Source organism: Oncorhynchus clarkii, chromosome 16, assembly GCF_045791955.1.
Source record: "Oncorhynchus clarkii lewisi isolate Uvic-CL-2024 chromosome 16, UVic_Ocla_1.0, whole genome shotgun sequence".
Taxonomy (NCBI): Eukaryota; Metazoa; Chordata; class Actinopteri; order Salmoniformes; family Salmonidae; genus Oncorhynchus; species Oncorhynchus clarkii.
In genome coordinates, this window is record NC_092162.1 from 3,909,469 (window position 1) to 3,923,587 (window position 14,119).

The following is a 14,119-nucleotide window of genomic DNA, read 5'->3' on the forward strand; positions in this document are numbered from 1 at the left end:
TGAGCCAATCGTGATGATTTCGTTTGAGTGCAGGGTCCCATCTCAAGTTAGCATCTAGTCAGAAACCAATCAACGACAACGATCATGGACACCCAACATTTTGGGACATAAATCTACAGCTTAATAAATACTCTACAAAAATAACGCGGGCTTTTAATACCGGAGATAATGATCTGGAGAGAGGAATCGATACGGAAGAGGGGAGATTGGGTAAAGAAGAAGAAGAACGGCATGCTAAATAAACAAGCGTATAAGCATACATGGTAACAAATATGGGAACTTGAATATTACAGCTACCAATGAGCAGAATGCTAACCTGAATATTACAGCTACCAATGAGCCGAATGCTAACTTGAATATTACAGCTACCAATGAGCAGAATGCTAACCTGAATAATACAGTTACCAATGAGCAGAATGCTAACCTGAATTTTACAGCTACCAATGAGCAGAATGCTAACCCATCGCTCTGTAGATTCTGGATGTTACAAGACTCCTTTAAACTCAGTTACAACTGTGATATCCACAGCACAAAGACACTTTCTGATTCTGATAGGTCAGGGATCTCTCTCTCTCTGTCTCTCGCTTCTGATAGGTCAGGGATCTCTCTCTCTCTGTCTCTCGCTTCTGATAGGTCAGGGATGTCTCTCTCTCTCTGTCTCTCGCTTCTGATAGGTCAGGGATGTCTCTCTCTCTCACTTCTGATAGGTCAGGGATGTCTCTCTCTCTCTCTCTTCTGATAGGTCAGGGATGTCTCTCTCTCTCTCTCTTCTGATAGGTCAGGGATCTCTCTCTCTCTGTCTCTCGCTTCTGATAGGTCAGGGATGTCTCTCTCTCTCTTCTGATAGGTCAGGGATGTCTCTCTCTCTCTCTGATAGGTCAGGGATGTCTCTCTCTCTCTTCTGATAGGGATGTCCCTCTCTCTCTTCTGATAGGTCAGGGATGTCTCTCTCTCTCTTCTGATAGGTCAGGGATGTCTCTCTCTCTCTCTATTCTGATAGGTTAGGAGGGTGTGACTCAAAACATGGAGATTTGGATCTGATCATTCAGCCAATTAAGAATCCCTGTGCTCTCCTTTTGGCCAATCAGAAACAAACTAAAAACTTACAAAACAAATCTAAAACGTGAAAAGTAATTTTCCCTTTTAAACCAAACATTTATAGAATTATTATCAGAAAAAATATTTGTCAAAAATCCATCATACAGTTTGACTTTGAATATAATTTGATTTGATATGTCATAGAAATAAAGACCTGACATGACTTATAGACTGTGATTATGGTGAAGACGAGAACAGTTCCTCGTGTTCAAGTTGTCTCTTCATCACGTCGGCTGATCAACAGACAGTCCTGTTCAATATGGCACCTAGTTCCAAAGTCTAAAAACACTCATGGATGGTTTGAAGCACCAATTGAAGTAACAGATTCATAAACATTTCTCAGATCGTTTTCGTTTCTCATGTTCATCTCTCCAGTTCTAAAACTCTGGAGCGTCCTCCACCTGTTTGTGGTAATCCTCATCCAGCGGGTTGTCTGGACACGTCTGCCCGTTGTTAGGAGGCCTGACCTGGTTATAACGACTCCAGTCCCCCTTACAGATGATCCAGGGCAGGACGTCGACCTTGTAGTGGAGGTCAGCGGAGAACTCGTTGCTGATGAGGTTGGGTGTTCCGGCTCCTTTACCCCGGGTGATGAGCTTCATGTTGTCACTGTAGCAGCAGTGCTGTGCGGCCAGAGTAGTGGACTCTAGAGTTAACACGGAGCGGATGCAGCACCGGGCCGTGGGTTTGTAGATCTCTAGTTTCTCCTTGGGGCCGCTGGCGTCTTTCCAGCGGAAGTCCCGGCGTGTGGCGGGGTCGGGGACGTCGGCCGTGCTGTAGGCCACCTCGGTGGGGTAGGAGCAGGGGCAGCTGGGGAGGTCGTTGGAGACCTTGGTCATGTATTTCTTTAGGAACTCAGACTTACAGTTCATCCAGCGTTCACAGCTGTCTGTGTCTAGAAGACATTAGAGACAGAGTTAGTCTGGATCTCTCCCTACAGCTGTCTGTGTCTAGAAGACATTAGAGACAGAGTTAGTCTGGATCTCTCCCTACAGCTGTCTGTGTATAGAATACATTAGAGACAGAGACAAAGTTAGCCTGGATCTCTCCCTACAGCTGTCTGTGTCTAGAAGACATTAGAGACAGAGACAAAGTTAGCCTGGATCTCTCCCTACAGCTGTCTGGGTCTAGAAGACATTAGAGACAGAGACAAAGTTAGCCTGGATCTCTCCCTACAGCTGTCTGTGTCTAGAAGACATTAGAGACAGAGTTAGTCTGGATCTCTCCCTACAGCTGTCTGTGTCTAGAAGACATTAGAGACAGAGACAGAGTTAGCCTGGATCTCTCCCTACAGCTGTCTGTGTCTAGAAGACATTAGAGACAGAGTTAGTCTGGATCTCTCCCTACAGCTGTCTGTGTCTAGAAGACATTAGAGACAGAGTTAGTCTGGATCTCTCCCTACAGCTGTCTGGGTCTAGAAGACATTAGAGACAGAGTTAGTCTGGATCTCTCCCTACAGCTGTCTGTGTCTAGAAGACATTAGAGATAGAGTTAGTCTGGATCTCTCCCTACAGCTGTCTGTGTCTAGAAGACATTAGAGACAGAGATAGAGTTAGTCTGGATCTCTCCCTACAGCTGTCTGTGTCTAGAAGACATTAGAGACAGAGTTAGTCTGGATCTCTCCCTACAGCTGTCTGTGTCTAGAAGACATTAGAGACAGAGACAGAGTTAGTCTGGATCTCTCCCTACAGCTGTCTGTGTCTAGAAGACATTAGAGACAGAGACAGAGTTAGTCTGGATCTCTCCCTACAGCTGTCTGTGTCTAGAAGACATTAGAGACAGAGACAGAGTTAGCCTGGATCTCTCCCTACAGCTGTCTGGGTCTAGAAGACATTAGAGACAGAGTTAGTCTGGATCTCTCCCTACAGCTGTCTGGGTCTAGAAGACATTAGACATAGAGTTAGCCTGGATCTCTCCCTACAGCTGTCTGGGTCTAGAAGACATTAGAGATAGAGTTAGCCTGGATCTCTCCCTACAGCTGTCTGGGTCTAGAAGACATTAGAGATAGAGTTAGCCTGGATCTCTCCCTACAGCTGTCTGTGTCTAGAAGACATTAGAGATAGAGTTAGCCTGGATCTCTCCCTACAGCTGTCTGGGTCTAGAAGACATTAGACATAGAGTTAGCCTGGATCTCTCCCTACAGCTGTCTGGGTCTAGAAGAGACAGGGTCAGTTAGTCACCTCTGCACCCTGTCTCTCTCTTTCTCTCTCACCCCCATTCTCTCTCTCTCTCTGTCTCATACAAGATGGGAATGGGAGGATGCATAAGTGTGCTAGCCTAGCTATTCATTTGATGGGTTCTTTTCTCCTGGCTAACTGAGGATATTGGAACAGACACAGAGAGCAGAACATTACAGAATGCTTGGCTCTCTTCCTGTCCTGATGCAGAATGAGAAAGAATGACGAGTGGGCCCAGGAAGGACTGGGCCATAGAAATATATTGACTAGAACAGACATATCCTCACAAATCAATGGGCTGCGCTGGAGGACTGGGCCATGGAAATATATTGACTAGAACAGACATATCCTCACAAATCAATGGGCTGTCTGGGAGGACTGGGCCACTGTTTGAGGTCAATTCAGAAAGTAATCCTGACCTGGACATTAATGCTGAATAGAATCGCTGTTGCGTTTGACAGTGGAGGAAACCTGATGTTTAGATACATGAGGGGAAAATTACTAAAAAGACTACTGAAAGAAGAGTCTTACCGACACCAAAGAGCTCTGTAGCGTTGAACTCATCGGTTCCAGCCAGCAGACTGACCTCAGTGGCGGCTGTCTTGAACGCATCTTCAATACCTTTAGACAGACACACGGTCAGTTAATGATGCAACAGGAAGAAAGATGTAAGCACAGTAAACACTCCGTGTACTTCCTGCTTCCTGTTTCACACGCTGTGTACTTCCTGTTTCCTGTTTCACACCCCGTGTATTTCCTGTGTCACTCTGACCTCCTATAATACTGAAGTGATGTTCATTTTAAAAAATCTACAGGTATTTATCATCTCTTTAAATATCTACAGGTATTTATCATCCCTTTAAAAATCTACAGGTATTTATCATCCCTTTAAATATCTAAAGGTATTTATCATCCCTTTAAATATCTACAGGTATTTATCATCCCTTTAAATATCTACAGGTATTTATCATCCCTTTAAATATCTACAGGTATTTATCATCCCTTTAAAAATCTAAAGGTATTATCATCCCTTTAAATATCTACAGGTATTTATCATCCCTTTAAAAATCTACAGGTATTTATCATCCCTTTAAATATCTACAGGTATTATCATCCCTTTAAATATCTACAGGTATTTATCATCCCTTTAAATATCTACAGGTATTTATCATCCCTTTAAATATCTACAGGTATTTATCATCCCTTTAAATATCTAGAGGTATTTGTCATCCCTTTAAAAATCTACAGGTATTATCATCCCTTTAAATATCTACAGGTATTATCATCCCTTTAAATATCTACAGGTATTTATCATCCCTTTAAATATCTACAGGTATTTATCATCCCTTTAAAAATCTACAGGTATTATCATCCCTTTAAATATCTACAGGTATTTATCATCCCTTTAAATATCTACAGGTATTTATCATCCCTTTAAATATCTAGAGGTATTTGTCATCCCTTTAAAAATCTACAGGTATTATCATCCCTTTAAATATCTACAGGTATTATCATCCCTTTAAATATCTACAGGTATTTATCATCCCTTTAAATATCTACAGGTATTTATCATCCCTTTAAATATCTACAGGTATTTATCATCCCTTTAAATATCTACAGGTATTTATCATCCCTTTAAAAATCTACAGGTATTATCATCCCTTTAAATATCTACAGGTATTTATCATCCCTTTAAATATCTACAGGTATTTATCATCCCTTTAAATATCTACAGGTATTTATCATCCCTTTAAATATCTACAGGTATTTATCATCCCTTTAAATATCTACAGGTATTTATCATCCTTTTAAATATCTACAGGTATTTATCATCCTTTTAAATATCTAGAGGTATTTATCATCCTTTTAAATATCTACAGGTATTTATCATCCCTTTAAATATCTACAGGTATTTATCATCCCTTTAAATATCTACAGGTATTATCATCCCTTTAAATATCTACAGGTATTTATCATCCCTTTAAATATCTACAGGTATTTATCATCCCTTTAAATATCTACAGGTATTTATGACCCGTAAAAATAAAAATAAAAAGTAAATATGACAGTGGCTATTTAAACATGTGACCTGGATCCAATGACACAAATAAAGAAAAATAGGTTTAGAAAACACAGCCTGTCACACTGTCCTCACCTGGGCAGGTCAGCAAGCTGCCTCAATCAGGGGGTTCAGAACACACAGCCTGTCACACTGTCCTCACCTGGGCAGGTCAGCAAGCTGCCTCAATCAGGAGGTTCAGAACACAGCCTGTCACACTGTCCTCACCTGGGCAGGTCAGCAAGCTGCCTCAATCAGGGGGTTCAGAACACAGCCTGTCACACTGTCCTCACCTGGGCAGGTCAGCAAGCTGCCTCAATCAGGGGGTTCATAACACACAGCCTGTCACACTGTCCTCACCTGGGCAGGTCAGCAAGCTGCCTCAATCAGGGGGTTCATAACACACAGCCTGTCACACTGTCCTCACCTGGGCAGGTCAGCAAGCTGCCTCAATCAGGGGGTTCAGAACACACAGCCTGTCACACTGTCCTCACCTGGGCAGGTCAGCAAGCTGCCTCAATCAGGGGGTTCAGAGCACAGCCTGTCACACTGTCCTCACCTGGGCAGGTCAGCAAACTGCCTCAATCAGGGGGTTCATAACACACAGCCTGTCACACTGTCCTCACCTGGGCAGGTCAGCAAGCTGCCTCAATCAGGGGGTTCAGAACACACAGCCTGTCACACTGTCCTCACCTGGGCAGGTAAGCAAGCTGCCTCAATCAGGGGGTTCAGAACACACAGCCTGTCACACTGTCCTCACCTGGGCAGGTCAGCAAGCTGCCTCAATCAGGAGGTTTAGAACACACAGCCTGTCACACTGTCCTCACCTGGGCAGGTCAGCAAGCTGCCTCAATCAGGAGGTTTAGAACACACAGCCTGTCACACTGTCCTCACCTGGGCAGGTCAGCAAGCTGCCTCAATCAGGAGGTTCAGAACACACAGCCTGTCACACTGTCCTCACCTGGGCAGGTCAGCAAGCTGCCTCAATCAGGGGGTTCAGAACACAGCCTGTCACACTGTCCTCACCTGGGCAGGTCAGCAAGCTGCCTCAATCAGGGGGTTCAGAACACAGCCTGTCACACTGTCCTCACCTGGGCAGGTCAGCAAGCTGCCTCAATCAGGGGGTTCAGAACACAGCCTGTCACACTGTCCTCACCTGGGCAGGTCAGCAAGCTGCCTCAATCAGGGGGTTCAGAACACAGCCTGTCACACTGTCCTCACCTGGGCAGGTCAGCAAGCTGCCTCAATCAGGGGGTTCAGAACACACAGCCTGTCACACTGTCCTCACCTGGGCAGGTCAGCAAGCTGCCTCAATCAGGGGGTTCAGAACACACAGCCTGTCACACTGTCCTCACCTGGGCAGGTCAGCAAGCTGCCTCAATCAGGGGGTTCAGAACACAGCCTGTCACACTGTCCTCACCTGGGCAGGTCAGCAAGCTGCCTCAATCAGGGGGTTCAGAACACAGCCTGTCACACTGTCCTCACCTGGGCAGGTCAGCAAGCTGCCTCAATCAGGGGGTTCAGAACACAGCCTGTCACACTGTCCTCACCTGGACAGGTCAGCAAGCTGCCTCAATCAGGGGGTTCAGAACACACAGCCTGTCACACTGTCCTCACCTGGGCAGGTCAGCAAGCTGCCTCAATCAGGGGGTTCAGAACACAGCCTGTCACACTGTCCTCACCTGGGCAGGTCAGCAAGCTGCCTCAATCAGGGGGTTCAGAACACAGCCTGTCACACTGTCCTCACCTGGGCAGGTCAGCAAGCTGCCTCAATCAGGGGGTTCAGAACACAGCCTGTCACACTGTCCTCACCTGGGCAGGTCAGCAAGCTGCCTCAATCAGGGGGTTCAGAACACAGCCTGTCACACTGTCCTCACCTGGGCAGGTCAGCAAGCTGCCTCAATCAGGGGGTGGGCAGGTCAGCAAGCTGCCTCAATCAGGGGGTTCAGAACACAGCCTGTCACACTGTCCTCACCTGGGCAGGTCAGCAACCTGCCTCAATCAGGGGGTTCAGAACACACAGCCTGTCACACTGTCCTCACCTGGGCAGGTCAGCAAGCTGCCTCAATCAGGAGGTTTAGAACACACAGCCTGTCACATTGTCCTCACCTGGGCAGGTCAGCAAGCTGCCTCAATCAGGGGGTTCAGAACACACAGCCTGTCACACTGTCCTCACCTGGGCAGGTCAGCAAGCTGCCTCAATCAGGAGGTTTAGAACACACAGCCTGTCACACTGTCCTCACCTGGGCAGGTCAGCAAGCTGCCTCAATCAGGAGGTTTAGAACACACAGCCTGTCACAATGTCCTCACCTGGGCAGGTCAGCAAGCTGCCTCAATCAGGAGGTTTAGAACACACAGCCTGTCACAATGTCCTCACCTGGGCAGGTCAGCAAGCTGCCTCAATCAGGGGGTTCAGAACACACAGCCTGTCACACTGTCCTCACCTGGGCAGGTCAGCAAGCTGCCTCAATCAGGAGGTTTAGAACACACAGCCTGTCACACTGTCCTCACCTGGGCAGGTCAGCAAGCTGCCTCAATCAGGAGGTTTAGAACACACAGCCTGTCACATTGTCCTCACCTGGGCAGGTCAGCAAGCTGCCTCAATCAGGAGGTTTAGAACACACAGCCTGTCACAATGTCCTCACCTGGGCAGGTCAGCAAGCTGCCTCAATCAGGAGGTTTAGAACACACAGCCTGTCACAATGTCCTCACCTGGGCAGGTCAGCAAGCTGCCTCAATCAGGGGGTTCAGAACACACAGCCTGTCACACTGTCCTCACCTGGGCAGGTCAGCAAGCTGCCTCAATCAGGGGGTTCAGAACACACAGCCTGTCACACTGTCCTCACCTGGGCAGGTCAGCAAGCTGCCTCAATCATGGGGTTCAGAACACAGCCTGTCACACTCTCCTCACCTGGGCAGGTCAGCAAACTGCCTCAATCAGGGGGTTCAGAACACACAGCCTGTCACACTGTCCTCACCTGGGCAGGTCAGCAAGCTGCCTCAATCAGGGGGTTCAGAACACACAGCCTGTCACACTGTCCTCACCTGGGCAGGTCAGCAAGCTGCCTCAATCAGGGGGTTCAGAACACAGCCTGTCACACTGTCCTCACCTGGGCAGGTCAGCAAGCTGCCTCAATCAGGGGGTTCAGAACACAGCCTGTCACACTGTCCTCACCTGGACAGGTCAGCAAGCTGCCTCAATCAGGGGGTTCAGAACACAGCCTGTCACACTCTCCTCACCTGGGCAGGTCAGCAAACTGCCTCAATCAGGGGGTTCAGAACACACAGCCTGTCACACTGTCCTCACCTGGGCAGGTCAGCAAGCTGCCTCAATCAGGGGGTTCATAACACACAGCCTGTCACACTGTCCTCACCTGAGCAGGTCAGCAAGCTGCGTCAATCAGGGGGTTCAGAACACAGCCTGTCACACTGTCCTCACCTGGGCAGGTCAGCAAGCTGCCTCAATCAGGGGGTTCATAACACACAGCCTGTCACACTGTCCTCACCTGGGCAGGTCAGCAAGCTGCCTCAATCAGGGGGTTCAGAACACACAGCCTGTCACACTGTCCTCACCTGGGCAGGTAAGCAAGCTGCCTCAATCAGGGGGTTCAGAACACACAGCCTGTCACACTGTCCTCACCTGGGCAGGTCAGCAAGCTGCCTCAATCAGGGGGTTCAGAACACAGCCTGTCACACTGTCCTCACCTGGGCAGGTCAGCAAGCTGCCTCAATCAGGGGGTTCAGAACACAGCCTGTCACACTGTCCTCACCTGGGCAGGTCAGCAAGCTGCCTCAATCAGGGGGTTCAGAACACAGCCTGTCACACTGTCCTCACCTGGGCAGGTCAGCAAGCTGCCTCAATCAGGGGGTTCAGAACACACAGCCTGTCACACTGTCCTCACCTGGGCAGGTCAGCAAGCTGCCTCAATCAGGGGGTTCAGAACACAGCCTGTCACACTGTCCTCACCTGGGCAGGTCAGCAAGCTGCCTCAATCAGGGGGTTCAGAACACAGCCTGTCACACTCTCCTCACCTGGGCAGGTCAGCAAACTGCCTCAATCAGGGGGTTCAGAACACACAGCCTGTCACACTGTCCTCACCTGGGCAGGTCAGCAAGCTGCCTCAATCAGGGGGTTCATAACACACAGCCTGTCACACTGTCCTCACCTGAGCAGGTCAGCAAGCTGCGTCAATCAGGGGGTTCAGAACACAGCCTGTCACACTGTCCTCACCTGGGCAGGTCAGCAAGCTGCCTCAATCAGGGGGTTCATAACACACAGCCTGTCACACTGTCCTCACCTGGGCAGGTCAGCAAGCTGCCTCAATCAGGGGGTTCATAACACACAGCCTGTCACACTGTCCTCACCTGGGCAGGTCAGCAAGCTGCCTCAATCAGGGGGTTCAGAACACACAGCCTGTCACACTGTCCTCACCTGGGCAGGTCAGCAAGCTGCCTCAATCAGGGGGTTCAGAACACAGCCTGTCACACTGTCCTCACCTGGGCAGGTCAGCAAACTGCCTCAATCAGGGGGTTCATAACACACAGCCTGTCACACTGTCCTCACCTGGGCAGGTCAGCAAGCTGCCTCAATCAGGGGGTTCAGAACACACAGCCTGTCACACTGTCCTCACCTGGGCAGGTAAGCAAGCTGCCTCAATCAGGGGGTTCAGAACACACAGCCTGTCACACTGTCCTCACCTGGGCAGGTCAGCAAGCTGCCTCAGTCAGGAGGTTTAGAACACACAGCCTGTCACACTGTCCTCACCTGGGCAGGTCAGCAAGCTGCCTCAATCAGGAGGTTTAGAACACACAGCCTGTCACACTGTCCTCACCTGGGCAGGTCAGCAAGCTGCCTCAATCAGGAGGTTCAGAACACACAGCCTGTCACACTGTCCTCACCTGGGCAGGTCAGCAAGCTGCCTCAATCAGGGGGTTCAGAACACAGCCTGTCACACTGTCCTCACCTGGGCAGGTCAGCAAGCTGCCTCAATCAGGGGGTTCAGAACACAGCCTGTCACACTGTCCTCACCTGGGCAGGTCAGCAAGCTGCCTCAATCAGGGGGTTCAGAACACAGCCTGTCACACTGTCCTCACCTGGGCAGGTCAGCAAGCTGCCTCAATCAGGGGGTTCAGAACACACAGCCTGTCACACTGTCCTCACCTGGGCAGGTCAGCAAGCTGCCTCAATCAGGGGGTTCAGAACACACAGCCTGTCACACTGTCCTCACCTGGGCAGGTCAGCAAGCTGCCTCAATCAGGGGGTTCAGAACACAGCCTGTCACACTGTCCTCACCTGGGCAGGTCAGCAAGCTGCCTCAATCAGGGGGTTCAGAACACAGCCTGTCACACTGTCCTCACCTGGGCAGGTCAGCAAGCTGCCTCAATCAGGGGGTTCAGAACACAGCCTGTCACACTGTCCTCACCTGGACAGGTCAGCAAGCTGCCTCAATCAGGGGGTTCAGAACACACAGCCTGTCACACTGTCCTCACCTGGGCAGGTCAGCAAGCTGCCTCAATCATGGGGTTCAGAACACAGCCTGTCACACTCTCCTCACCTGGGCAGGTCAGCAAACTGCCTCAATCAGGGGGTTCAGAACACACAGCCTGTCACACTGTCCTCACCTGGGCAGGTCAGCAAGCTGCCTCAATCAGGGGGTTCAGAACACACAGCCTGTCACACTGTCCTCACCTGGGCAGGTCAGCAAGCTGCCTCAATCAGGGGGTTCAGAACACAGCCTGTCACACTGTCCTCACCTGGGCAGGTCAGCAAGCTGCCTCAATCAGGGGGTTCAGAACACAGCCTGTCACACTGTCCTCACCTGGACAGGTCAGCAAGCTGCCTCAATCAGGGGGTTCAGAACACAGCCTGTCACACTCTCCTCACCTGGGCAGGTCAGCAAACTGCCTCAATCAGGGGGTTCAGAACACACAGCCTGTCACACTGTCCTCACCTGGGCAGGTCAGCAAGCTGCCTCAATCAGGGGGTTCATAACACACAGCCTGTCACACTGTCCTCACCTGAGCAGGTCAGCAAGCTGCGTCAATCAGGGGGTTCAGAACACAGCCTGTCACACTGTCCTCACCTGGGCAGGTCAGCAAGCTGCCTCAATCAGGGGGTTCATAACACACAGCCTGTCACACTGTCCTCACCTGGGCAGGTCAGCAAGCTGCCTCAATCAGGGGGTTCATAACACACAGCCTGTCACACTGTCCTCACCTGGGCAGGTCAGCAAGCTGCCTCAATCAGGGGGTTCAGAACACACAGCCTGTCACACTGTCCTCACCTGGGCAGGTCAGCAAGCTGCCTCAATCAGGGGGTTCAGAACACAGCCTGTCACACTGTCCTCACCTGGGCAGGTCAGCAAACTGCCTCAATCAGGGGGTTCATAACACACAGCCTGTCACACTGTCCTCACCTGGGCAGGTCAGCAAGCTGCCTCAATCAGGGGGTTCAGAACACACAGCCTGTCACACTGTCCTCACCTGGGCAGGTAAGCAAGCTGCCTCAATCAGGGGGTTCAGAACACACAGCCTGTCACACTGTCCTCACCTGGGCAGGTCAGCAAGCTGCCTCAGTCAGGAGGTTTAGAACACACAGCCTGTCACACTGTCCTCACCTGGGCAGGTCAGCAAGCTGCCTCAATCAGGAGGTTTAGAACACACAGCCTGTCACACTGTCCTCACCTGGGCAGGTCAGCAAGCTGCCTCAATCAGGAGGTTCAGAACACACAGCCTGTCACACTGTCCTCACCTGGGCAGGTCAGCAAGCTGCCTCAATCAGGGGGTTCAGAACACAGCCTGTCACACTGTCCTCACCTGGGCAGGTCAGCAAGCTGCCTCAATCAGGGGGTTCAGAACACAGCCTGTCACACTGTCCTCACCTGGGCAGGTCAGCAAGCTGCCTCAATCAGGGGGTTCAGAACACAGCCTGTCACACTCTCCTCACCTGGGCAGGTCAGCAAACTGCCTCAATCAGGGGGTTCAGAACACACAGCCTGTCACACTGTCCTCACCTGGGCAGGTCAGCAAGCTGCCTCAATCAGGGGGTTCATAACACACAGCCTGTCACACTGTCCTCACCTGAGCAGGTCAGCAAGCTGCGTCAATCAGGGGGTTCAGAACACAGCCTGTCACACTGTCCTCACCTGGGCAGGTCAGCAAGCTGCCTCAATCAGGGGGTTCATAACACACAGCCTGTCACACTGTCCTCACCTGGGCAGGTCAGCAAGCTGCCTCAATCAGGGGGTTCATAACACACAGCCTGTCACACTGTCCTCACCTGGGCAGGTCAGCAAGCTGCCTCAATCAGGGGGTTCAGAACACACAGCCTGTCACACTGTCCTCACCTGGGCAGGTCAGCAAGCTGCCTCAATCAGGGGGTTCAGAACACAGCCTGTCACACTGTCCTCACCTGGGCAGGTCAGCAAACTGCCTCAATCAGGGGGTTCATAACACACAGCCTGTCACACTGTCCTCACCTGGGCAGGTCAGCAAGCTGCCTCAATCAGGGGGTTCAGAACACACAGCCTGTCACACTGTCCTCACCTGGGCAGGTAAGCAAGCTGCCTCAATCAGGGGGTTCAGAACACACAGCCTGTCACACTGTCCTCACCTGGGCAGGTCAGCAAGCTGCCTCAGTCAGGAGGTTTAGAACACACAGCCTGTCACACTGTCCTCACCTGGGCAGGTCAGCAAGCTGCCTCAATCAGGAGGTTTAGAACACACAGCCTGTCACACTGTCCTCACCTGGGCAGGTCAGCAAGCTGCCTCAATCAGGAGGTTCAGAACACACAGCCTGTCACACTGTCCTCACCTGGGCAGGTCAGCAAGCTGCCTCAATCAGGGGGTTCAGAACACAGCCTGTCACACTGTCCTCACCTGGGCAGGTCAGCAAGCTGCCTCAATCAGGGGGTTCAGAACACAGCCTGTCACACTGTCCTCACCTGGGCAGGTCAGCAAGCTGCCTCAATCAGGGGGTTCAGAACACAGCCTGTCACACTGTCCTCACCTGGGCAGGTCAGCAAGCTGCCTCAATCAGGGGGTTCAGAACACACAGCCTGTCACACTGTCCTCACCTGGGCAGGTCAGCAAGCTGCCTCAATCAGGGGGTTCAGAACACACAGCCTGTCACACTGTCCTCACCTGGGCAGGTCAGCAAGCTGCCTCAATCAGGGGGTTCAGAACACAGCCTGTCACACTGTCCTCACCTGGGCAGGTCAGCAAGCTGCCTCAATCAGGGGGTTCAGAACACAGCCTGTCACACTGTCCTCACCTGGGCAGGTCAGCAAGCTGCCTCAATCAGGGGGTTCAGAACACAGCCTGTCACACTGTCCTCACCTGGACAGGTCAGCAAGCTGCCTCAATCAGGGGGTTCAGAACACACAGCCTGTCACACTGTCCTCACCTGGGCAGGTCAGCAAGCTGCCTCAATCAGGGGGTTCAGAACACAGCCTGTCACACTGTCCTCACCTGGGCAGGTCAGCAAGCTGCCTCAATCAGGGGGTTCAGAACACAGCCTGTCACACTGTCCTCACCTGGGCAGGTCAGCAAGCTGCCTCAATCAGGGGGTTCAGAACACAGCCTGTCACACTGTCCTCACCTGGGCAGGTCAGCAAGCTGCCTCAATCAGGGGGTTCAGAACACAGCCTGTCACACTGTCCTCACCTGGGCAGGTCAGCAACCTGCCTCAATCAGGGGGTTCAGAACACACAGCCTGTCACACTGTCCTCACCTGGGCAGGTCAGCAAGCTGCCTCAATCAGGAGGTTTAGAACACACAGCCTGTC

The 14,119-nt window shown here is 51.2% G+C and overlaps 1 protein-coding gene across 2 annotated transcripts in view; it reads right to left on the reverse strand.

Moving 5' to 3' along the window:
- LOC139367874 (isthmin 1) overlaps positions 1-14,119 on the reverse strand; it is a 60,772-nt gene that overhangs the window by 199 nt on the left and 46,454 nt on the right. The window contains exons 5-7 of one of the 2 annotated variants that reach the window (XR_011626892.1): positions 3,807-3,896; positions 461-1,993; positions 1-316 (exon numbers count right to left, since the gene is read on the reverse strand). The exon at positions 1-316 is cut by the window's left edge and continues 185 nt beyond it. Coding sequence is in view for 1 of the 2 variants with exons in the window: in XM_071106224.1 (XP_070962325.1) it covers positions 1,476-1,993; positions 3,807-3,896 (608 nt within the window). In the remaining variant the exon portion in view is untranslated. Of the gene's footprint in view, positions 1,994-3,806; positions 3,897-14,119 lie in introns of both variants that reach the window. The other variant, XM_071106224.1, reaches the window with a different exon arrangement.